This window comes from Coffea arabica, chromosome 10e, assembly GCF_036785885.1.
Source record: "Coffea arabica cultivar ET-39 chromosome 10e, Coffea Arabica ET-39 HiFi, whole genome shotgun sequence".
In the NCBI taxonomy this organism is placed as follows: Eukaryota; Viridiplantae; Streptophyta; class Magnoliopsida; order Gentianales; family Rubiaceae; genus Coffea; species Coffea arabica.
Genome location: NC_092328.1, coordinates 4,399,943 through 4,425,866, shown reverse-complemented (window position 1 = coordinate 4,425,866; position 25,924 = coordinate 4,399,943). Strand labels below are relative to the sequence as shown.

Below are 25,924 nucleotides of genomic sequence, written 5' to 3'. Positions count from 1 at the left end.
AACGCTCCATTTCAGTTAAGCTATAGATTCCAAAGAATTATGCCTACCAATTCCATATCCCGCTTTTTCAAAAAATGAAGAAGATGAATGAAACTTGTATTCAACTATAAAGAACGATGGAGAGTCTGAACTGAAACGTGCTTTTGGAATCCCAATATCACTGGACTAAGAAAGAATTGTGGTTGTCGGCGCATCAGCCTCAGCCTATCAACGTTGAGTCCCACTCATTTCTCAATTTTGGACTCCTAATTGCTAATTTAAAAAAAATGGATACGATCGATGAATTTCCTTAATCCTCCAGGAATTTTACATTCGATCAATTGGTGATTTTTAATGGAAAATGTATACTTTTTGGCTAATAACTTTAACACCCTTTGAGTTCTTGCTCCATTAATAAGTTTATGCTTTTTATTTCATTTTATTTCACGTTTACTACTGCCTCCCTAAGGTCATTGCATATACTTTTCCTTATTACCATATACCAAAAAAAAAAAAAAAAATCTCCCCTAGAATGAAATATCAAATATTTGTTGTTATCTGTCCACTTACCAATCAATTAGTATAGTACATGTTGATTTTTGTTGGCAATGAAGTAGAAACCCTACGTGACCTACAAACTCCCATTGCATCAGCTACTAACAATTTCCTCAAAGACAAACGAGGATTCTCAAATTCTGTATATCCGACTGCAACTGCAAAGTTTGCTTGCCACATGATCTGCACGTGTGTTCCCCTCACGCTAAGTATTTTTCACGTTGCATAATTTTCTCATTATTTTTCCCTATCTATTTTGCAAAATATCTGATTTTTAACGTGAAACATGTTTCTTGGAATCAAGTGATCGATATATGCAGGCTTATATAACCAAGAAATGGAACCCGAAATCTTGTACCATGTTATTCGATCTCCTAACTCAAGTTTCTACCTCTGGCAATTCTTTCCCCATCTGCGAGTTTCCAATGTTGTCTTTAACTAGCTGAACTTATAAGCTGCTCTCATCTAGTTTCATGGAGCCTGATCTCTACTCTTATCTCATCTTCTTCTTCTTCTTCTTCTGTGTTCTCCTTGTCATCCTCAAAAGGTTGCTGTTTCATATTAATACCACTAACAAGTTACCTCCAAGCCCGCCTGCTCTTCCATTAATTGGCCACCTTTACCTCATCAAGAACGTGCTGCACCGGTCTCTAACTGAACTATCACATCGATATGGTCCAGTTTTCTTCCTCCGTTTTGGCTGCCGATCTTTCGTGGTAGTATCTTCTCCATCTGCCATTGAAGAATGCTTCACAGAGAATGACATTGTATTAGCAAATCGTCCTCACTCTGTCGCTGCGGACCATTTCAGCTATGACTACACAGCATTCGTCTGGGCTCCCTATGGCCATGTCTGGAGGGCTATTCGTCGGCTCACTAATAGTGAAGCGTTCTCATTCAACAGCCTTCAGAAGTCATCCGTCATTCGGGAAGGCGAAATTCGGATCATTCTCCAATCGTTTTACAGAATTTGTAAGAGAGGAAGTCGAAGTATCGATTTGAATCATTGGGTTTCCGTTTATACGCTTAATATCGCGATGAGGATTGTGGCAGGGAAATGCACAGTTGGTAGGGAGGATGCCGGGAATGAGTTGGGGAAGAAAAAGCGTAAAGAAATCAGGGACATATTTACCACGAGTATTACAATGAATTCATGCGACTTTTTTCCAGTATTGAGGTGGATTGGTTACAAAGGGCTCGAAAGGAGTATGATCTCTTTGCAGAACAAGAGGGATAAATTCTTGCAGGGCCTAGTAGATGAAATTCGACGGGATAAATTGGACAAGGAGAAGAAGAATGCCTCCTTGATTGGGAGTCTTCTATTCCATCAAGACCAAGAACCTGACTTTTACTCGGATCAACTTATCAGAAGCATTCTAATGGTATGTGGGCTATGCAATTCTCTCTCTCTCCATGTTTCTGTACTTCTTTCCATTCGAGAAGATCATAGCAATTCTTGAACTTATTAATTCAAATGAATCTCGTAGTTACGGATGATTTCATGTATTTGTTGACTTGACTTCAATAGAGTTAATTGGATAATGGACATACGATTCCTACTAAAGCAAACCCATATAGAGCACGGGAAATCCAGGCCAGCTGATTTTATGATCCTGTACTAGTTCTACACTAGTTCTCTTAGCTGTTGTAGAGTTGCAGTTAGCTAGGCAAGATTCATGACGTCTATAGTCTATGGTCCTCCTTATTTTTATTTGCCTTTTTGCTTTTTTTTTTTGGGGGGAAGATATTAATGATTTTTGTTGAGCTGTGGTCGTTATCACTCCAGCTGCTCCAAAAAAAAAAAAAAAAAAGAAAAAACCTCGAGTTCAGCTAACATGAGTAGAAGGCATTTATTAGTCATTGTTAAACAAAGTAGGGGTGTTATTGACCCGAGTCGAGCTGAAGTAGCACCATATGTGAACTCAAACTCGATTACTATCAGTGCTACTTGAGTTTGAGCTTGAACGAGTATAAAAATTTGACTTTAAATTCGACTCAACATGATGAAAATTAAATTTGAACTCAACTTGTTTGAGCTCGAGTAAATCGCAAGCCTTGTCAGACTCGAGCTACTTGAGCTCGAGTTTGAGTTTGAGTTTTGAGATCAAACTGAGTGGTTTTTTTTCTTGTTTTTAATTTTTTACATTTTAGATTTATCATATTATCATTTTGCCATTCATCACTTTTTTTACTGAACATTATTTCATGTAAATTTATTAAAATACGAACTCAGAATAGTCATTCTATAATTAAAATATATTATATATAAATAATATAAATACTCCATTAAACTTGTTGAATACCCGAGTAGTTATTACTAATATTCGAACTCGACTCGTTACACAAAACGAGTAGGTTGAGCTCAAACTTGAATTCGGTCAAATCAAGTTCGAGCCAAACGTTTGACCAAACCGCTCGATCACCTGCTCGGTTCCACATACCTAGAACAAGGTCCTTATTGCAGTGTATCCACAAGTATCACTCGTGGGTACTCTCATAGTCTGTACCAATTCCTGCTTCACGGTGATCATACTTTTTCCTTGCTCCATGTATACGAGCAAGCTTTAAAATGATTCCGGAAATACTCGGGACTATTTACTGATTTTGGGGATAAGCAATCCTGGAACTTCATGAGAAAGTTGGCTTCTTGCAAATTATGTAGTGGAAGATTACCGCCTAAAGTCCGTGCTTGTTTTTGCATTTAGTAATCTGACCTTAAAGAATGCCTTTTATTTGATAACTGAACTAAAAAGTGATTTCTCACTAACACTGCATCTTCTCAAGTGCTTTAGCAAGAATCACTAGTAGTAAGAAGTGCGACTTTGAGTTTTTGGCCAAAGGCCATCGTAGTTCTGCCAATTTTATAGTCTTGATTGTCGGTCTTTGAGAGCATGTTTATTTTTCGGAATCTAACAAAAAAATGCTTCAGATTATGTTTGTGGCAGGAACTGAAACATCTATCGTGACAACTGAGTGGGCTATGTCGCTTTTATTGAGTCATCCAGAGGCAATGAATAAACTGAGAAGGGAAATTGACAACAATATAGGACATAGGAGATTGCTGGATGAATCTGATCTTCCAAAGCTTCCGTATCTGCGCTGCATTGTGAACGAGACAATGAGACTGTATCCTCCAGCACCTCTTTTGCTGCCTCATTGTCCATCGGAAGATTTCACCGTTGGGGGATATGATATCCCAAAAGGTTCAACGCTTATAGTTAATGCTTGGGCCATGCAACGGGACCCCAAAGTCTGGGAGGAGCCAGAAATGTTCAAGCCAGAGAGATTTGAGGCAATGGAAATGGAGAGAGAAAGGTTCAACTTTGTGCCATTTGGGGTGGGAAGGAGAGCCTGTCCTGGAGCCAACATGGGAATTAGAAATATTTCATTGGCAGTGGGATCATTCATTCAGTGCTTTGATTGGAGAAAGATTGAAGAAGATGAAATCAACACAAGCTATACCACTAGAATTACATTGTCCATGGCTAAGCCTTTGGAGGTCATGTGCATTCCACGACAAGAATCAATCCAACTCCTCTCCCAGTTATGAGAGATTTACCCAATATATATGCGTTCCAAAAATCGAACAAGTTATGGGAGAATAACCCAATTAATATATGTTCAAAAAATCAAATTAGTTAGCAGGTAATTAAGTTTGTCCATGTTTAATCCAAGATATTGTGTCTACTAAAGAAAGAACAATGTAATCACATTAGTCATTATGCTTTAAGCATATGTAGGGATGAGGAGAGATTTTTTGGCTCTCCTTAAGTGTCTTGGTACACTTAGTATAGTTGCTTGGGCCATTGCTCAGATATTGTAAAGTTAGTTTTATCTATAAAATGTCATCTATCGTTTCCGTTAAAAAAAAAAAAAAAAAAAAAAACAATGTACTTTTACTTTTCAAAATGGGTTTCCAAGAAACCATCCACGAGAGTAATGCAATCAATAGATTATATTATATAAATAGTAGCAATTTCAACAAAAAAAAAAAAAAATTACAAACCCGTACAGTACAAATAGTAACGAGCCTCGAACTAGAATCTTTAATTCTTATGATCTCAATTTTGATCACTAAACTAAAGCTATTTTGGGATTTAAGTTTGTTTTTTTTTTTCCATGCAAATCTAATTTCCAACAACAAACTACTTAGTCAACAAAGATATGAGAAATATATAGTGTACTTCCTATAAACTCATTTCAATTGATGAAAGATGCAAGCGTCACTTAGAAGAGGAAAGTGCCCTTCCGTTTATGGAAACTACAATATCAAAGATTCAAAGTATTTTGAATCCTATGTTAAGGGTGGGCAAAAAAATCCGCCGATCCGAAAACCCGATGAATCCGATCCGATCCGATCCAAAAAATAGGATACCCGATCCGATTTTTCTTAGCGGGGCAGATGAGGGTCGGGTACCCGAAAAATCGGGTACGGATACGGATCAGAAAAATAAAAACCCGCGGGTACCCGACCCGCAGGGTATATTTTATAAATATTTAAAAAGTAGGGATCATTTTATAATTTTGTAATTTTTAATCCTAAGTGCAAGTGAAGTGGCTCGCAGCCTCATATTCTAATCATATATGATTTACTCTTCTCATTTTTTTTGAAGAAAGTGAATATTCTCGGTGAAACATGAACAAAATGAAAAAAAAAATTTGTAAAACTCTGTTATAAAAATTGTTCATCCCTTTCATCTTTTTTATTTTTATTCTACCTCCATCGATCTTTCCTGCAAATCTTGCATCAATTCAATCAAAGATTTTTGTTTGGAGTCTCAATTTTCTGTTAGCTAGATAATTAAAATATTTGTGTCATTCATTTGCAATTATATCTCTTAAATTTGTCTCTTTTATTTAGTGTAAGAAATTTATTTTTCTTTTTCATCACCTTAATATCATAAGGTCTATTCCAAAGATGTAAAGAAGTTGGGGAAGATTTTTAACATTATTTTGGTTATATTTTTTTCAAAAATAATTAGTTCTATTCAATTCTTTTCCGAACTTGATTTCACAATTGACTTATTTGAGATGCGGTCTTGTACCATAATATCCTTGGGGAAGTTACCAAATACTTATTATCCTTGTGTTTGTTGTGTTGTAGAAGTATGAAATGTGTGAAAATGGTGATGTACTCAAAATTATTATGAAACTTCGTTTTGTCCATTAGATATTCTAATATGTACTAAATTTATGAGATCGATTTGATTATTGGATGAAATGTGTGAAAATGGTGATGTATGGACTTTAATTACAATATCTCTACCAATATTAATTGGAAAAGCATGTTTTTTTATTGAAATACATGTTGATATTAAGTAGAAAATAAATTTTTTTTTATTGAAAAATAGTTTTTTTTTAGGGACGGGTACCCTATGACCCGCCCCTTTTTTTCGGGTACCCGCTATTCGAGTACCCGAAAATATTAGGAGCGGGTTAGGGTCGCAAAATGACTGATCCGATATATTAGAGTCGGGTCAGCCAAATCATGTTAGGGGCGGGTACCGTGCCCACTCCTATCCTATGTATTAATCAAAAAATACTTGTTGGATATTTGGATTTCGAATCATAAGTTGAATTTGAAGATAATTTCAGTAGACTAGTGGATTCAATTCTGCAGAGCTACACAATTCGACGAAACCAAATTTGATTATGAAAAAAAAAAAAAAAGTCTGAATACCAGAAGAATGGAGATTTAAAATCTCATAGCCGAATAAAAAGAAATTGTACGACCTAATTTGGGGGAGAAGGGCTCGGGTGAGACAGCGGCATGACAACCCACTTTCTACGGGTAGGGCCGTCGAACGGGTCTTATCGTCTGCTTCTGAGTCTCTGACCCAAAACGAAAAACAAGAAGAAAAGGTACATGGAAAAGGGCAGAAAAATACCTGCTCGTGATTCTACAGTAAAAGGTTCTCGGTTACTCAGAGTGAAAGAAAATTTAGTGCGCAACGCACTGTTTTCCTCAAAAATTTATCCGACGAGGAATTTTGCAACCGAAAAATCATTTTAAACGTACCTCGCATTTTATCAAATAATTTTTTTTATTTTTTATTTTTAAAATATTAACTTTATATCTCTTATAAATTTAAATTAATAAAATTTAGTCTCGACCTAAAATTTTGACCATTTTTTAACCTGAAATTACTACATGACTGATATGTAGTCATTGTTTATATGTAAAAAAGTTAGATCCCACCTTTTTAGTGGCAAAATGAATATAGATTAGGTCAGAATCTATTTTTTTTAGGAAAAAAATCAATATAGGTCGGATAAGATCTTACTTTTTTGGAATAAAAATGAATATAAATCTGGTTATTTGTTTAACTATAAATGAAATCCAATATTTTTGTCCCAAAAAAATGATCATGTATAGATTATGTGATGGTTTTAGAGTAAAAAGTACTTGAAAACTTAGAATAAGATCAAATTTTATCGACTTGATTTTGTAAGTGATGTAAAGTTATCATTTTAAAAATGAAGGACAACAAAATTCTTGGTGAAATATGATGGACTTTTCAATGATTTTTCGTTTTACAACTCTTTTTTTCCTAAAGAACCAACATACACAAAGGTGCAAACTACTAAATTCTCCTCATTTTCCATACTAATCCGTGTATTGAAAGTTCTTCTTGGCATGTTAGTGGAAAACTACCGGTGACTTTGACTCTTCCATGCTCTAGAGTCAAAATCTGCAAGCTTTTAATTTTAAAACACCTTTTTTCTGCAATTGATTGATGTCGACAATTATTTGAGATATTTCAATGTGTAATTCTTGCCAATTGCTTATCTGAATTGGTGAGCTTATATACATCAAAAATGACAAAGTTCCTTCCACAATTAGCTCATGAATTTCCTGTTTCATGAATAATTAACATTATCCAATAACCAATAACTTTGGCCTTATCAGTTTGACCTTTTAGCACATACCTCTGTTCAATGCAATAGGGGACAAAAATAGCAGGAGTTAACTAAGAAGTCTCTGTGTGATTTTCAGCTTTAGGCCATGGAGAATCTCTGCTACTACCTCGTCACCATCTTATTGTGTTCTTTACCTTTACTTCTCATCTCCAAAAGCTTGCTATTTAACCATGTCAAGAACAAGAAGTTACCACCAAGTCCACTTGCTTTGCCAATAATTGGCCATCTTTACCTTATCAAGAACTCACTCTACGAAGACTTGACTTCATTATCATCAAGATATGGTCCAATTTTCTTTCTCCAATTCGGCCGCCGTTCCTTTGTTGTTGTGTCATCTCCATCCACCATTGAAGAGTGCTTCACCAGGAATGATATCATACTTGCAAACCGTCCTCGTGGCATGGCAGGGGACAGGTTTTCCTATAACTATACAGTCGTTGGGATAGCCCCATATGGCCACTTGTGGAGGGTTCTTCGTCGCCTCTTGGTCGTTGAATCTTTCTCTTTCAACAGCCTCCAGAGGACTTCATTTATCAGGGAAGAAGAAATTAAGATGATTCTCAGGTCAATTTACAGAGTTTCAAAGAATGGAAGCCTAATAAGAGTTGATTTGAACTATTGGATTTCAGTTTTTACACTCAATGTTATCATGAGGATGCTTGTTGGACGATGCTCCATCAGAGAGGAGGATGCTGGAGAGGAGTTGGGGATGCAAATAATTAAAGAATTCAGGGAAATGTTTGCTTCAGGCATTGCGCAGAATTTGTGTGACTTCTTTCCTATATTAAGATGGATTGGCTACAAGGGACTGGAAAAAAAAATGATCTCTTTGCACAAGAAGAGAGATAAACTCTTTCAGGGTTTCATAGACGAATTTCAATCTTCAGATACTCTGCTGGACAAGGAGAAGAAGGCATTGATTGCAAATCTGCTTGCTTCTAAGGAAAAAGAATCAGATTTTCTATCAGATGACATCATAAAGGGTATTGCGTTGGTAAGTGCAAAATGTAATTTCTCCGTCTTTCTTACTTCATGAGCTTATCCCACTTATCAGAATATACTTTTTGCCCACCACCAATCTACATTTAACTTGTTTCACTTTCACAATTGCTATCTTCAGCAATATAAAGTTAATATGGTTATCAATTAAGTTCATTACGATCCTGTGAGGCAACAGTAAGAGCTCTATATGAACCTTTAGAAATTGATTCTTTGCCCGTGGGAGCTAACTAATAGAAGGCGGCACACATCAATTATGGCCTCTTCGTGTGAATATATTACCTATTCAAAACTATCCCAAAGATACATGTCAACATATATTGTAGTGGGGCGAAAATTACTCCTAAAATTATATTGGACTGACCCCGGAAGAATCAGGCAAACTTGTATTAACATGTCCTGGTAGAGTGACAAATAAAGCTATTCTTATGAAGAACATCTTGTTAAAGAACTCTTTTGGAATCGGAATAAGTGTTAAAAGAATTTTATTTTGATGTTATTTCAAGAGTAAAGGTTGATAGTTTAAATAGACTTGATCTAACCAGATCGTTGAAAACTGTTTATCAATCGATTCTTCTTAAAGAGAAGCTAGGATCCGTTATAGGTGATAACGAAGTTTTGGAGCTTGTGAATTCCTTTATTTTCTCTTGGCTCATTCTGATTATGATAATGAATTAGAAATAGACTCATGTGGAGTTAGTGTTCCTCCAACCGGCCTTCTTACAAAAGTCCTGCTTAATTTAGCATCAACTGACTTGGATCATGAGTTTAATAAGTTGTATCCGTATATAGCATAGAGTCGTTATGCCATACTTTGGATTCTGATACTAAGATAAGATTAGTAATCTGATACTTTATGCTTAGTTTTGTTATGTGTTATGCTAGTGGATAAGGTTTCTAGCATGAAATTTTAATTAGCAAAATTCCTGAAAACAACCACCCTTAATTTCACAATCAATCTTATGAAATGATAATGGCTTCAGCTTTGATGCATTTGAGCGCATTGGTTGTCATTTGCCATCATCCTTTCCCTTGCTTGTGCTTGGCAAAGCTTTTCAGAAGGATGATCCTGTTGGACAACGTATTTAAAAGCAACCTTTCTGGGATTCTTTCCGACCCTAATTTTAGCCATATTTATTTTGACTAACAAAAGCAACCGTTGATTCAGATAATGCTTACAGCAGGAAGAGAAACGTCCACACTGACCACTGAATGGGCTATGTTGCTTTTACTGAATCACCCGAAGGCACTACAGAAACTAAGGACTGAGATTGACAACAGCGTAGGACATGGAAGGCTGGTGGATGAATCTGATATTCCAAAGCTTCCCTATCTTCGTTGTGTTGTCAATGAGACATTGAGACTGTACCCCGCGGCACCACTTCTGATACCTCATCATGCATCTGAAGACTGCCGAGTCGGGGGGTATGATATTCCAAAAGGTACAATTGTTTTAGCTAATGCCTGGGCCGTACATAGGGATCCAAAACTCTGGGAGCAGCCCGAGAAATTCATGCCAGAAAGATTCGAAGCGAAGGGATTAATGGATAACGAAGAGTTCAATTCCAAGTTTTTACCATTTGGGATAGGGAGGAGAGCTTGTCCCGGAGCCAATCTAGGCATTCGGAATGTCTCATTGGCAGTGGGTACATTCATCCAGTGTTTTGATTGGGATAAAGTTGAAGAGGATGGTGAATTGGACGTTAACTTTAGCAACAGAATCAGTCTGAAGAAGGCTAACCATTTGGAGGCCCTATGCGCTCCACGCCAGGAATCAATCCAACTTCTCTCTCAACTTTGAAAGCCAACTAGAAGCAGTGAATTGTGGTAGCAGAAGCTATCATGTCGTTATCATGAAGTGGCAGGCAAGACTATTCTTAATTATTGTACTAGAACTTAGCCATCCTTCGTGTATAAAATCTTTATTTCTGTTTACAACTAATATTCGATCTGTGTGTTCACATTAAACAACTTGATTAATGCGCATAATGTGCAAAAGGAATAAATGTACACATCTCTCAAATCACAAGTCACTTTGGCCAAGTTTTGTGCGAGAATTTGTGACCAAATCTAAAAAACAATGCTAACTTTTAACAACTGTATCTATTGTCTTATAGTGTTTGTTTCTGGGGGAATGCAAGTATCTTAGTGACAAAATCCAACGTTGGTGGAAGGTCATACTAATTCTGTGGCAGGCGGGAAGATATCTATGGAATCTCCTCTTTTGCCATCTATACATATCAGGCTACTGTTGCTGTCGCTTTGGCCATTGATTTGATTACTGCCTATGTCAGATCGATAAGAGTGAAAGTGTGAAACTTACATAGCTACATCACTTGCCTTTGCTTCTCCAGCATGGCTTTGGATTCAGAGGTCCTCTACTGGACATTAATCTTGATTACTATTTCCAATAATGTCGATTGATATGTTCTCGGCAAAGTTGCCCGCGGACATTTGTCAATATGTGCCAATAATGAGGTGGCTTGGTCTTGGGAAAACGTATAGGAAGATGTTGAAGAATTACCAGGGGAAGTTTGATGATTTCATGCACGATCTGAGTGAGGAAAGTTGAAGAACTGAAGTGGTTCAGCCTCATCACCTGATCAGAGCAAGACCATAATCCAATCATTATTGTCTTTGCAAGAATCTGACCCTGAGTTCTACACCCTGGATATTGTCAAAGGAATCGTACTGGTAAGACTTCTAGTATCTATCTGCTTCACAAGCGAAACAAGAAGATCATCGCTGTAACTATTGGAACGTTCCTTAATTTTTTCAAGTTAGATGATGCCAACAACCACATCTATTCTCTTGTTTTCTTTCAATTGTTTGGATAAATCTTTTATCTCCTAACAGTGCCTATATTAGTGGGTTTAAATGCACGTCACATATCCAAAATTTAATGTTCAAATTCAAATTAAAAATATTAATCCCCATCATTTTGGAATCATTATTATAGGGTTAAAGTCATTCAATTATTCCAGCAAACTAAATTGAAAAAAAAAAAAACAATCTTCAATTAGACTAAATTCCAAAGAAGCCTAACGGTTCATTAGATCAGAGATTCTAACATTTATCCTCATTCCTTCGACCAAGTGTTTCTTCTTTATAAATTTTGTTTAGGCATTGGTCACGGCCGGAACAAGTACTTCAGAAGAAACCATGGAACGGGCAATGTCTCTTTTGGTAAATCAATAGCGGAAAACTCCTTTATTCTGCTATTGATTGATGTCCCAGTTATTGGAGACAAGCGTTAAAGGCATACTTAATCTATGTGTAATTTAAAAATAATTAACATAAATTAATATTATATGAATTTTATTTTTCACATACATACAATTTATATAAATTAAAGAACTCTGATTTATAAGTCTATAGTAATGTGGTACTTAAAATACTTAAGGCCATTATGAGTAATTATGTAGGTAAAATATGATTAGGTAATTAAGGTAAAAATTAGATTTTATAAGGATATAAAAGAAAGTTCAAAATTAGCAAGGAAAAAAAAAAAAAATTTACACCAACGCCACTCCTCTAGCTTTATTATATTTATATTTCAATGTATAATTCTTGCCAATTGTCAACATAACATACAATGCACCAAGAGGTTTCAAACTTTTCGTCGTCGTCACGTGACTTGCACTTGTCTCTTTAAAGCAGGCGGATCATGTGGGTGGTCCATCATTATTACTTTATACGGGTAAACAGATTGTCTGACTGGCCCGTCTTCAGGGGGACGAGATATGCGCCTGTGATTTCCTTTCCTCTTTCAGCTCTTTCTGCTGCTACGCCTGAATCTATTAGAAGCATCTTCCTAAATGATGATTGGTGCAATTTGCAGTGTTCACCTCTATCAATGGGGTGTAAATTTTTGGAGATGGCATCTCAATTATGCGTCAAATTTTCCCCTTTTCGAGCTTCTCCCTCTCACTATCTTCTCTATCCGAGTTGCTTACAACCTTGGCTTAAACTTCTTCGTTTCTTTCCTCCTGTTTCACTGAGTACTCGGCCCTTTTAGGGATCCTATACTTGCGAGCTCTGATTACGATTCCTTTATGCATTGGCTTTGATTAATCTTACTGGTTTGTGGCTTTTTCTTTGCTTGGTGTTGTTCTGGGTCTTTGCTTTTATTTTTCTTGAAATGGTTGAGTCTTCCTAAGAATTGTTTCTGGTACCGGTGTGCTTATGAAACTATTGCTAGATATAGGTTGCGACTGTGTCTTTGCTCGGTGCTGTTGTCGGTCTCTCCTGTTATGCGTCTGTTGATGTGTTAAGCTTTTAGATTTTTTCCTAGGCAGAAAAATTTTTAATTGCTTGGATCTTGAGCTTGGTTGAGCTTTTGTAAGAATTGCAGCTTCTCTTACAATTTTTCCTTGGCTATTTCTTTTGGTTTCTTTTTGGTACTTGTGTGCCTGTCATTGAGTTTGCATTTCAGCTTGTCAGACGATGGAGTTTTGTATAGTCAAAAAATGTATATGCTTTGCCTTTCCTTCTCGTTATGGTTTTTACCTTGAAAGATTGAGTCTTTTTATTTGATTTTTTTTCCTGCTGATTACAAGAGATTTCCTTGGCTGGTGTTTTGTGTAACCTTTTTACATGCCCTCTAGGAAAATTGATAAGTCACCATTGCCATGTGTCTCTATCTGTGTGAACAAGTTTGTCGGAATCATATATAGACTATGCGTACTAATTCAAGTTTATGGTTTTACTTATAGAATGAACAATTGCCGCTTGAAAAGGTGCATAAAGAGCTTGAAAAGTTCATTGTACAACTGAAATCAGGAAATATCAGAGATGGTAATGGATATAACCATTACACGGTTGCTTATTACTTTGGAGAAAGCACGGCAACGTCTTCTGGCAACAAAGATTTCCACATCAGTGCCAACAATGAACTTGTCCAGGCTGAAGAATAGAATGCTCAAAGGGCTGAAAACGAGCCGAGTAGAGTCGAGCCGAGTTGAGTTTTGGCCTAATCGAGCCGAGTCTCGACATAATTTCATTGAACTCGAACTCAAATTCGAGCTCGACGAGCTGACAATTTCAACCTCGAGCTCGAGCTCGAAAAAAAATAATTATTTTATTTTTTAAAAAATAAATAAAATAATATTTTTTAGTAAATAATAAAATATTAAGGATATATATATGTAATTTTACTATTAAAATTAAAAAAATAAAAATATATATACTTAAAATAAAAAATAAAAAAATATATATACACTTAAAATAAAAAAAAATAAAAAAAAATTATATATATACTCGAGCTCGCGCGAGTTTAATATTTTGAATTCGAGTTCGAGCTCGATTTCGACTCGAGCCAGCTCGAACTCAATATTAATCGAGCTCTAATCGAGCTTGACTCGAGCCGCTCACGAGCAGTTCGGTTCGTTTGTAACACTAGCTCAAACTCATGCATCAGGTCATTTTTTACATTAATTTTTCCGTCCCCCTTGAATCTTTACTTATCCAATTTATTAACATGGCACGCTTTTTTATTTCAGAGGGAGAACGATCTTCTTCACGATTACAAGTTCGCCTCACAGCAAGGTTTAGAGATGCTACAGAGATAGGAAGGGAATCTATAGAAGTTGATAACTCTGGCAATGCCAAAAAAAAAAAAAAAAAAAAGACTTGTCTGATCTTTCTTTATCCATGGTACTCCTTGAAGCTACATTGATGTAGTAGGAAATCTTTTGGATTATGTCAAGATTAGACAAATTCAGACAGATGTACAACTTATGCATTCATTGGCTTATGTGTATGCCTAGAGTTGCATTTTGATGTTTTTGCTTCAAACACATGCTTCTGTTAACATAGTTGAGATATTCTGCATTGATAGCACCAACAGGTTTTGGACCATGTGGCTTCTGGATATTTATTGTTATTTGGTATATTTCCTTATTACCTTCTCCTTTTATCTACCAGAGCACCTAACTTTCAGACTTGAGTAATATTTTTCTGCTTATTAATTAATGCATATAAATTGATTTCTATGATCCTATATGCTTAATCAAGTGATCTGTAAGAAGCAAGAAAATCATTAGCTATTCTGATCTTTGGAGCCAATGGAATAGAGATTATGTACCCTGGCATCACACATTAAGAATTCAAGTATTATGTTACTAAAAGTCTAAATTATTGATGCAATTGTTGTTGGCCGAAGCAATGTACCGATCACTGGTTTCATATTTCTAAATAGCTTCATTTGATTTAACCTTTTGTTGAGTTTCACATTTTTCTTCCTTATTCGCTCTATCATGAACTTGGATTTTATATTGTTCAGCTACATTTTTGTATTACCTTTTGTATTGTTTTTTCTTTTGATATTAATTTTTAGTTCAGTTACTTGCTTACCTCATCCTCCTAATCTATATTGTCTATCTAATAAGCTGTCTTACAATTGTGCTTTTGGATTGAAAGCTATTTTTAAATTTTCTTCTAAATATTCTTAAATATCTTAATGATTAAATTACAAGGTATATAAATCTCAATAAATAAAACACATGCAAGTAACCCAAGATATTTATTCCAATGACATTATGACTATCCATGTAATGCCTACTTAATCATGCCTAAATAGGCATACATGCTGGCTATTCCACCGCGCAACTCGGCAGTTATACCTCCTAGTTCATCTCAATTAGTGAGCTCATAGACGACAAAGTTCCTCCCACAATTTCGTCATGAATTTCACGTTTCACGAATTATTACGCATTATCCAATAAACAATGACTTTGGCATTATCAGTTTGACTTTTCAGCACATGAATAATTGCACATTATCAATGCAAGAGGGGACAAATATAGCAGAAGTTAACTAAGAAGTCTCGTGTGACTTTCAGCTTTAGGCCATGGAAAATCTCTGCTACTACCTCGTCACCATCTCATTGTGTTCTTTACCTTTACTTCTCATCTCCAAAAACTTGCTATTCAACCATGTCAAGAACAAGAAGTTACCACCAAGTCCACTTGCTTTGCCAATAATTGGCCATCTTTACCTTATCAAGAACTCACTCTACGAAGACTTGACTTCATTATCATCAAGATATGGTCCGATTTTCTTTCTCCAATTCGGCTGCCGTTCCTTTGTTGTTGTGTCATCTCCATCCGCCATTGAAGAGTGCTTCACCAGGAATGATATCATACTTGCAAACCGTCCTCGGAGCATGGGTGGGGACAGGCTTTCCTATAACTATAGAGCCGTTGGGGTAGTCCCATATGGCCACATGTGGAGGGATCTTCGTCGCCTCCTTGTCGTTGAATCTTTCTCCTTCAACAGCCTCCAGAGGACTTCAGTTATCAGGGAAGAAGAAATTAAGCTGATTCTCAGGTCAATATACAGAGTTTCAAAGCATGGAAGCCTAATAAGAGTTGATTTGAACCGTTGGATTTCTGTTTTTACGCTCAATGTTATCATGAGGATGCTTGTTGGAAGACGCTGTATCAGAGAAGAGGATGCTGGAGAGGAGTTGGGGATGCAAATAATTAAAGAATTCAGGGAAAATTTTGCTTCAGGCGGAGGCATTGCGCTGAATTTGTGTGACTTCGTCCCTATATTAAGATGGATTGGCTACAAGGGACTGGAAAAGGAAATGATCTCTTTGCACAAGAAGAGAGATAAATTCTTGCAGGGTTTCATAGACGAATTTCAATGTTCAGATACTCTGCTGGACAAGGGGGAGAAGGCAGTGATTGCAAATCTGCTTTCCCGCAAGGAAAAAGAATCAGATTTTCTATCAGATGACATCATAAAGAGTATTGCATTGGTTAGTGCAATATGCAATTTCTCTCTGTTTTTCTTACTCCATGAACTTATCCCACTTCAGTACTTTGCCAAGGCAGTGAAATTTGAACTGGCAGAATATACTTATTTTTTTCCGCTTTATCTGCATTTACACTTGTTATGAACTCATTATTTTGCGGAACTTGTTTCACTTGCTCAATTGCTTTCTTCAGCAATATAAAGCTAATATGATGGTTTTCAATTGAATTCATTAAGCTACAGCGAGGCAACAGTAACAGCTCTATATGAACCTTTAGCAATTGATTCTTTTGCCTGTGGGAGCTAACTAGTAGAAAGTGGCGGATATCAATTATCACCTCTTCGTGTAAATATATTACCCATTCAAAACTATCCTAAAGACATATATCAACATATATTGTGTTGTGGACCTGTGGTGAAAATTTCCCTTATAATTATATTGGAGTTATCCCTAAAGAATCAGACAAACTTGTAATAACATGTCATGGTAGAATGATGAATCAAGCAATTCTTAAGAAGAATATCTTGTTAAAGAACTCTTTTGTACTTAGAACGAGTGTTAAAAGAATTTTATTCTGATGTCATTTCAAGAGTATAGGTTGATGGTTTATATAGACTTGATCTAACCCGATCATAGAAAACTCTTGATCAATCGATTCTTCTTAAAGAGAAGCTAGAATCCATTATAGGTGACAGCAAAGTTATGGAGCTTGTGAATTCTTTCCTTTCCTTGTCTTATTTTGATTCTGATAATGAAGACAAAATAGACTTATGTGGGGTTAGCATTCCTCCAACCGGCCTTCCTACAAAAGTCCTGCTTAATAAACTTTGGATTCTGATACTAAGATAAGAGTAGTAATCGAGGTCAAAATCTGATACTTCATGCTTATTATTTGTCATGCTAGTGGATAAGATTTGAGTAGAAGATTTAATTAGGAAAATTCCTGAAAACAAGCACCATTAATTTCATCAAAACAATCTTTTGAAATGATAATAGCTTCAGCCTTGTTGCATTTGAGCTCATTGGTTGTCATTTTTCATCATCCTTTCCCTTGTTTGTACTTAGTAAAGCTTTTTCAGAAGGATGATCCTGTTGGACAGAGCATTTAAAAGCAACCGTTCTGGGATTCTTTCCCACCCTAATTTTAACCATGTTTATTTTGTCTAACAAAAGCAACCCTTGATTCAGATAATATTTACAGCAGGAAGAGAAACATCCACACTGACCACTGAATGGGCTATGTTGCTTTTACTGAATCACCCGAAGGCACTACAGAAACTAAGGACTGAGATTGACAACAGCGTAGGACATGGAAGGCTGGTGGATGAATCTGATATTCCAAAGCTTCCCTATCTTCGTTGTGTTGTCAATGAGACATTGAGACTGTACCCCGCGGCACCACTTCTGCTACCTCATCAGGCATCTGAAGACTGCCGAGTCGGGGGGTATGATATTCCAAAAGGTACGATTGTTTTAGCTAATGCCTGGGCCGTGCATAGGGATCCAAAACTCTGGGAGGAGCCTGAGAAATTCATGCCAGAAAGATTCGAAGGGAAGGGATTAATGGATAAAGAAGAGTTCAATTCCAAGTTTTTACCATTTGGGATAGGGAGGAGAGCTTGTCCCGGAGCCAATCTAGGCATTCGGAGTGTTTCATTGGCAGTTGGTACATTCATCCAGTGCTTTGATTGGGACTAGGAGAGATAAACCGCGCTTCGCGCGGTGGAGTACAAAACATGAATGCCCATAGAAGCATTAAAATTTTGTAAATAGTAGTTCGGATTGCTGATCAGTAATTATAGATAGAAATTAATATTGAAGTTGTACGTACTGATTAACAACACAAAACTGTGGGACAAATGTAACAAGATAATTCGGTAACCGAGTTATCTCTCTTGTTTTAGAAAAGGAAATGTGTTACAGATATAACAAGAGAATTTGAAATTTGCAGAACTACTAATATATTAGATGTGAAATGTATGATTCACGGATACATGATTTCTTTTCTATCCCATGACCCTACTTACCCTAGTTCCCTAGTTTAATGCATAAACCGCGCATTAGTGTGGAAGGGAAAAAAAATGGAGATGCTCAGTTTAATAAAATGATTTGTACAATGCATGGAGCTTGAAACGCACAATGCATCTTTCCCCTGTCCAAAAGTAATTTTGTTTCTGCTGCCACCCATGGCAAGATTTGCTAAGTTCTCCCGCGACAACCTAATCATGAAATTATAACAATAAAATCTTAGTACATATTCCATTGCAGTTAGCAATAGACCTCGGCACCAATACATAGAAACAGGAAAGGGGTCAGGAGACATTGATTGATCCCAAAACAAACAAGATAAACTCGACAACTTTAAAACTTGTAATATTCATACAAAATCTTAACCCACCTTTTCCCCTCTTAAGAGGAGCATGACATATATTTTGTCTATTATTAAGTATCAAAGAAAAGAGATCTAAGCATCTGTAAGTTGTAAAGTTAGAGCAACTTGCATGGTAACTCATAATTCCACCAAAGCAGATAAATTGGCTACTTTGCTATTTCCAAAAAATTGAAATTAAAAGAATTCAGAATGCAATCTATTGCAGTATGGCCATCCACGGATATCACCCAAAGGAAGAAATTGGAAATAGGTTAACTGGCAGCAAATGATCCTAATCCGAACGATAAATTCAACAAGTTCTAACTCCAAAATATCCCAACATTAAACTCATTCAATTGTCTTATAATTTTTTTTGGAGGGGGAGCAGGGAAGGGGCTGAACACAAGGTCAATGGAATGATCCTAAAATGCACAAACAAAGTGGAAACTTATTCATCATAGGGAGGGCATCTTTTATTATGTTAAAACAATACTCCATTCCAAAAGTCAGAGGCATTGACATGTAAGCCAGATTGCATAGTTGCTTTTATCCCCAGAGTAGCTTGAGATATTCTCATCTAAGAATGTGTTTTCTAGATCTAAAATTTAAAATATTTTCACTGAAAAGTTTAAGGTTTAATAGCTCAATTCTTCCTTTAGCATAAGATAAGAAGTATTAAGAAACTATAAAATCATGAAGGAATATTTGTGTACCTATAAAGGCAAAACCAAGGTTTGTATAGAAGCCTCTATAGGGAAATTTTCTATGCTATAATAATCGAAACTTAATATTTGACACTTAGTAATTGCTAAGGTTTTTCAGGCTTCGGAAACACAGAACAAATGCAACTAATCATAAACAAGTCCTATACTTACTAATCTTCAATTGAGAAAGAAAAGGAAAAATACAGAAGAGAAGGAACTGTATCGAGTCCTATACCTCAAGATGAGTGTACACTAATTCTTGCTTACGTGAAACCAAAGCTTTCTTTAAGCAGTATTAGGCTTTCTTTACTTTGAAAAGAACGCTATATCCTCTGGAAGGCCCATTGTAGGCTTCAAAATCCAATTTAGTAAAATCACCTGTCGGGATTGTCGCATTAAGTTTCTGCTCAGAAAAAAGATTCATGTAAATCAGTCGAAAATAGGTGTATAACAAAGTTTCATGTATTCATGTTAAAAGCACGAAGTGGAAGTTATGAGCCAATCCCATAAGCCAGTCTGAGTGAATTGCTTGGGGATGGTAACATCTCCCATGGACATGGAACTACTAATATTGCCTGATGCCAAAAGGCACTACTCCAATTACATCAAACAGATCCAATAGTGATACAAAGTAATAAGGTTAACAGAAACCAATAGCGATACAAAGTAATTTAAAAGCTTCCATTTTAGTGAAGGTTTTCAAGAACAAGGCAAAGCTTTTCTTTTGCTATACAATCTGGAAATTGCAAATGCTGATTAATCAGAATGGAAATATTCAAATCAAGAATAATTACAGCAGCTCTTAGTTGAAATCCCAATTAGATAGAGAAAAGTCCTTTCAGTGGTATATTTGCACTCTAAAACGATGTCAATATGATTCTTTAGATATTTGCAGATGTTTAGTGCACTTGAAACAATAATTCAAAATCAACATCTGGCATTGCAGCATAAGAAACACATAAGATGGCCAACCTTTGGAAATCCTCCAATCCCAAGTGCAAATGAACCTGTAGACACAACTGAAACTTGTTTAACAGGGGCAAAGCAGCCAATCCACATGATAGAACCTTTTCCAAAAGATGCAGTGATCTAATACATTGCCTGCATGAGAGCCAAATCTTTCTCTGACATCTGACTTGGATTTTCTTCTTCCTTCCATACAAAAAATGACTTGTGTTCATAATGAACTAATGAAGCAAAAAAACTGATATTTTCTACTGCAGAAAGAGCAAAAAGTAGGTACTCTCAAGCAGGAATAACACAATCCTAGGCAAATGTAAAAACTATCAAACTCAAAAAATTTCAGTAAAAGAGCTATACCTAAAAGAACTCATCTAATTCAAAGAATCACATGGGGGAAAAAGGGTCAAGTGATTGTTACATTAAGGACAATGCACGTAATGTTAAAATACTCCAGGAGGGAGGTACAAGGCCAAAATATGGCAATAAACTTGCATACTTGGGTGCTTTATAATTTTTTAGTGAACAGAAAACCCCAAAATATGGGGAAAAACATGCAACTGTCACATTAAATAAACATGATGTTTGAAGTATTCAAACACTAAACAAATATATGTATTAGTTTTAACTGATCCTGGCAAGGAGCTAAAGCCTAAAAAGATAGACTTCATATGCAAAAGTTATTTTACTTTATCTATTTTTTAAACCCATCAAAATGATCACCAAGATAAGAAGGTATCAGCAGGAAAATAAACTTCGGGCACCTTTTGGAGGAAAAGTAGGAGAGCTGAGTGGATGCCCCTGACAAGCCTTTCCTATATAAGTCTGAATCAACAAACAACAAATTCATGTCATGACTCATGAAGAAAGTGAGAAACAAAATAAAAAAAAGAAAAGCAGTACTAATTGAAAAACGATGTCAGAAAACGTATCAAACAAAAGGCTTTTTCTTTATACAGTATGCAAGTTTAATAATTTTAAGCAAAAGGATCAACTTCTGCAAGCTAGCAAAGTAAAGCATTTGACTTTCGTAATTGGTAGGAAATTATAGTATAATCATTTATTTGCAGCTTCCAACTAATAATCATTTATTTGCAGCTTCCAACTGCTAGTAACAAGTATAAACACTATATTACACCTACAACTTCAAAAAAATAGTACAAACAAGACATAGGTAGCGCAAAAACGTTGAAACTCAACAAAGCTCTGAAAAACATATTTGACAAAAAGCTGAAATTTTTTTAAAAAAATGCTTCAAATTTCTACAACGGGCCATTACCTATCATTAATCCTAACCAAATTGTTCTCCAAAAATACAAAGAAAATAAGAACAAAATCTTCCCAATTTTAGGTGACCTTCCTTGTATCTCTAGTTTGGTGAGGAAATTACCTGAGAGAGAGGTTACAGAAACAGAGTACATCCAGAGAAGCCTTGCCATCATATTCAAAGACTTCCAGCAAACCCAAAAATGGCATTGGCCAACAAAAAAATAAAAAAAAGATGAAGTACAGGAAAAAATAAGCACTTCATATTGGAAATTTTCTGTTCACCTCATATTGTTCAGATTACTGCATAGAAATAAATCTTTCAAATGTCCTTTAGAAATGCATCAATACTTTCGCAGGTCCCATTCAAAGGGCTTCTATGCATTTTAAAAAGGAAAAAAAAAGATACGCACATAGGAAAATAAATAAAGGGGACAAAGGAAGATCTTGTAGATATATATTTTTTAAAAGATGAAGAACAACCACATCAAAAAAAGTCACTCGATTTGAAAAGGGTAAGAAAAATAAGGAACAACAATATAAAAAAATAATCTGATTTGAACGGAGTATGAAGGATAGCGAAGGAGAATAAATTCGGAAAAAACAAAGAAAAGCCCAAAACCAAAGTCCCAAAAACATGTTATAAATCTGGGAAAATCAAAGAAAAGCCTCTTCGTTCATGATAAATCCTCGAAATCTGTTTGGTAGTCCCAATGCTAGATGATGATGACTACCAAACATTATCTCATTTTCATGATAAACGTATGTAGTGGGATGATAAACTCCTAACTTTTTTTTATCATCCCAAACTCAACTCCTACCAAACCAAAAAACACAGGTTAAACTGCCAGGAACCAACAAACAAGGTGACCTTTGGAGAAAAAAAAAAGGTCATAAACAGACCGTTGCTAAGAAAGGCAGAAAAGACAGCCCAAACCAAAACACTTTAGTACAATATAAAAGCTTAAAATTGCAAATCAACTAAACAAATCCTAAACTGAAAAACTCTATATTAAGCAAATCAACAAGGAACATGAAAAACCTCCAAAGGTGATTCCAAAAGAAGGGAAAAAACACAAAACGAACCTTTGCCGTAGATTCCAAAGACGAATGCACAAGGCTAGGATGAAAATTCAGTAAAATAACCTAAATCATAAAAACGCCAAGAACAACATCAACAAAGTACAGTATGTAAGAGAACAAATAACAAAGAAAAAGCAAAGGAAAGGAAAAGTCACAGGAGAAAACCTACAGCATTTAATTCACCATAGTTGAAGACATACTTAGAACGACTAAGGTACCATATATTTCCTTTTTCAGTGAATAGGCAGCAATAAACATACGGAGTTATAAAAAATCAAGCACACCTCATACAAAAGAGAAATGAATTCTTTCACATCTTGATAAATACTTCAAATATATACTAATCCCATGAACAACGTCTGCAAAGCAGGCATCTTTAATGGGTTTTAAGTGGCTTTCAAATAGAGCCATGAAAAACCAGTGCTATAAAATTTAAGACCATAATCTAAGACCGTCTTTAATGGGTTTTTCGTTACTGTTCATTTGTTTTTCGTCGTGGTTATCACGTGGCAAATGCATCTCTTACAAGACCAGTGCTATAGAACCACGTGAGCTAATTTTAAGACCATAACTTTATTAGAGGTGATGGTTGAATTAATTTAAAAAATTTCGTTACTTTATTAGCTTTAACAACCATAACTTTATTAGAGGTGATGGTTGAATTAATTTAAAAAATTTCGTTACTTTATTAGCTTTAACAAAATCATAAGGACCAAAGCCATAAGAGAGCAAACGAAAAACGATATTTACAAGCAAGAACCAAGAAAAGGGAACAAGGAAAAAACACAGATCCAGCAATAAAGCGTAAAAGTGGAAGGCAATAAAATTAGTATCTCCATCTTCACAGCTGAAAAGAGGAAACGAAATAAATAAACAAAAATAAGAAAGGAACAAGGAAAAGCACAGGAAAAAAGAGGAAATGAAATAAATAAACAAGGGCCAAAAAAAAAAGGGGGAACAGTGAAGAACACAGATTGGGGAAGCAAAAAAATCAAAGATTCAAAAGGGAAAAAGAAGGGAACAACCAAAAATCCAGATTCAGTAATAAAACATAAAAGTAGAATGCAATAAAATCAGTATCTCTATCTTGACAGCCGAAAGTGAGAAGAAGAAACGAAATTAAAAAAGGGTCAAAATCACCTGAAGACCGGCAAAATCGACCAAGACGAAACTCCGCTGGGGAAAGGATTTTGGAAAAGTTTTCCTGAGGCCAGCTCAAAACATAAGTCGCCTGAAGATTGGTGAAATCGACCAAGAGAAGGCAACCCAGTAGTGAGAAATCCAGCGGGCAAAAGAGAGGCAATGGCTGACCCAAAACCGCAATCGAAAGAAGACGCAATGAAACGTGCAAAACGAAAATTGGTAAAGCATAGGAAAAATGACCAGAAAATGCGTAAAAATAATCATAAGAAGTCACCTGAAGACCGGCGAAATCGACCAAGATGAAACTCCGTTAAGGAAAGCAGTCTGGAAAAGTTCTCCCGAGGAAATCTTTTCGCGAGGCCAGCTCAAAACACAAGTCACCGGAAGAAGATACGTGAAATCAGCCAAGAGAAGGCAACACAGCAGCGAGAAGAAATCCAGCGGACAAAAGAGAGTTCAATTGAAAGGAGATGGAGTCAAAGGGGCAAAACGAAAAAATGGTAAAGCATAGGGAAAATGACCGGAAGAGACGAAACTCCATTAAGGAAATGAATCAGGAAAAGTTTTTCCCAGGCCATTGAGATGCGAAGACGATACACAAAAGAGGAAAAAGAGGACAAATAAAGGAGATAAAAAATAAACCAGCTAACGAAGTAGGCCGGGTGGCCTTGTAATAATAAAAAATACGTTATGTTAACAATAAGACACGCTTTTGGCACGTGATACCGACGACGAAAAAGCAAATGAACAGTAACGCCTTTGGCTCTTAGAGTGTTATGTTAATAATAAAGTCGAACAGGATGGCGAATTGGACACTGACTTCAATGACAGAATCACTATGAAGAAGGTTAACCATTTGGAGGCCCTATGCGTTCCACGCCGGGAATCAATCCAACTTCTCTCTCAACTTTGAAAGCTAGCAAGAAGCTATGAATTGTGGTAGTGCAAGTTGTTATCATGAAGTGGCAGGCAAGACTATTCTTAATTATTGTACTAGAACTTAGCCATCCTTCGTGTATAAAATCTTTATTTCTGTTTACAACTAATATTCGATCTGTGTGTTCACATTAAACAACTTGATTAATGCGCATAATGTGCAAAAGGAATAAATGTACACATCTCTCAAATCACAAGTCACTTTGGCCAAGTTTTGTGCGAGAATTTGTGACCAAATCTAAAAAACAATGCTAACTTTTAACAACTGTACCTATTGTCTTATAGTGTTTGTTTCTGGGGGAATGCAAGTATCTTAGTGACAAAATCCAACGTTGGTGGAAGGTCATACTAATTCTGTGGCAGGCGGGAAGATATCTATGGAATCTCCTCTTTTGCCATCTATACATATCAGGCTACTGTTGCTGTCGCTTTGGCCATTGATTTGATTACTGCCTATATCAGATCGATAAGAGTGAAAGTGTGAAACTTACATGGCTACATCACTTGCCTTTGCTTCTCCAGCATGGCTTTGGATTCAGAGGTCCTCTACTGGACATTAATCTTGATTACTATTTCCAATAATGTCGATTGATATGTTCTCGGCAAAGTTGCCCGCGGACATTTGTCAATATGTGCCAATAATGAGGTGGCTTGGTCTTGGGAAAACGTATAGGAAGATGTTGAAGAATTACCAGGGGAAGTTTGATGATTTCATGCACGATCTGAGTGAGGAAAGTTGAAGAACTGAAGTGGTTCAGCCTCATCACCTGATCAGAGCAAGACCATAATCCAATCATTATTGTCTTTGCAAGAATCTGACCCTGAGTTCTACACCCTGGATATTGTCTAAGGAATCGTACTGGTAAGACTTCCAGTATCTATCTGCTTCACAAGCCAAACAAGATCATTGCTGTAACTATTGGAACGTTCCTTAATTTTTTCAAGTTAGATGATGCCAACAACCACATCTATTCTCTTGTTTTCTTTCAGTTGTTTGGATAAATCTTTCATCTCCTAACAGTGCCTATATTAGTGGGTTTAGATGCACGTCACATATATAAAAATTAGCAAAAAAAAAAAAATTTACACCAACGCCACTCCTCTATCTTTATTGGATATATATTTCAATGTATAATTCTTGCCAATTGGTGAGCTCATAGACATCAAACGACAAAGTTCCTCTCACAATTGCGTGAAGAATTATTACGCATTATCCAATAACCAATGACTTTGGCGTTACCAGTT

The 25,924-nt window shown here is 36.1% G+C and overlaps 4 protein-coding genes across 27 annotated transcripts; 3 read left to right on the top strand and 1 right to left on the bottom strand.

Annotated features, from left to right (window-relative positions):
• Positions 1–826: 826 nt before the first annotated feature.
• On the top strand, positions 827–4,097 carry LOC113712606 (cytochrome P450 81C13-like). The gene is made up of 2 exons (XM_072066777.1): positions 827–1,916; positions 3,464–4,097. The coding sequence occupies exons 1-2, from the start codon at positions 1,008–1,010 to the stop codon at positions 4,082–4,084; spliced, it is 1,530 nt and encodes a 509-aa protein (XP_071922878.1). The 5' UTR covers positions 827–1,007; the 3' UTR covers positions 4,085–4,097.
• Positions 4,098–7,306: 3,209 nt separating this feature from the next.
• LOC113712983 (cytochrome P450 81C13) lies at positions 7,307–11,279 on the top strand. 2 transcript variants are annotated; one of them, XR_003453401.2, is made up of 3 exons: positions 7,307–8,449; positions 9,623–10,319; positions 10,572–11,279. XR_003453401.2 is itself a non-coding variant. In XM_027236670.2 (2 exons), exons 1-2 carry the CDS (start codon positions 7,541–7,543, stop codon positions 10,253–10,255), a joined length of 1,542 nt encoding a protein of 513 aa, XP_027092471.1. In that variant the 5' UTR covers positions 7,307–7,540; the 3' UTR covers positions 10,256–10,497. The 2 variants fall into 2 exon arrangements, 1 of the variants encoding a protein (XP_027092471.1); XM_027236670.2 differs by lacking the exon at positions 10,572–11,279 and having other exon boundaries at positions 9,623–10,497.
• A 3,972-nt stretch (positions 11,280–15,251) lies between these two features.
• On the top strand, positions 15,252–18,169 carry LOC113712981 (cytochrome P450 81C13-like). Its single transcript, XM_027236668.2, has 2 exons — positions 15,252–16,219; positions 17,405–18,169. The coding sequence occupies exons 1-2, from the start codon at positions 15,305–15,307 to the stop codon at positions 17,912–17,914; spliced, it is 1,425 nt and encodes a 474-aa protein (XP_027092469.2). The 5' UTR covers positions 15,252–15,304; the 3' UTR covers positions 17,915–18,169.
• On the bottom strand, positions 18,154–25,563 carry LOC113712985 (uncharacterized). 23 transcript variants are annotated; one of them, XR_003453406.2, is made up of 8 exons: positions 24,018–24,431; positions 23,741–23,906; positions 22,604–22,663; positions 21,016–21,076; positions 20,388–20,443; positions 20,264–20,298; positions 19,527–19,694; positions 18,154–18,435 (listed from the first exon to the last, which is right to left on the bottom strand). XR_003453406.2 is itself a non-coding variant. In XM_072067515.1 (8 exons), exons 3-7 carry the CDS (start codon positions 21,691–21,693, stop codon positions 19,598–19,600), a joined length of 276 nt encoding a protein of 91 aa, XP_071923616.1. In that variant the 5' UTR covers positions 21,694–22,663; positions 23,741–23,906; positions 24,018–25,562; the 3' UTR covers positions 18,154–18,435; positions 19,527–19,597. The 23 variants fall into 23 exon arrangements, 14 of the variants coding, with proteins under 14 accessions (XP_071923616.1, XP_071923615.1, XP_071923614.1 ...); XR_011821936.1 differs by having other exon boundaries at positions 20,393–20,443; positions 24,018–24,427; XM_072067515.1 differs by having other exon boundaries at positions 19,527–19,669; positions 21,642–22,663; positions 24,018–25,562.
• Positions 25,564–25,924: the final 361 nt, after the last annotated feature.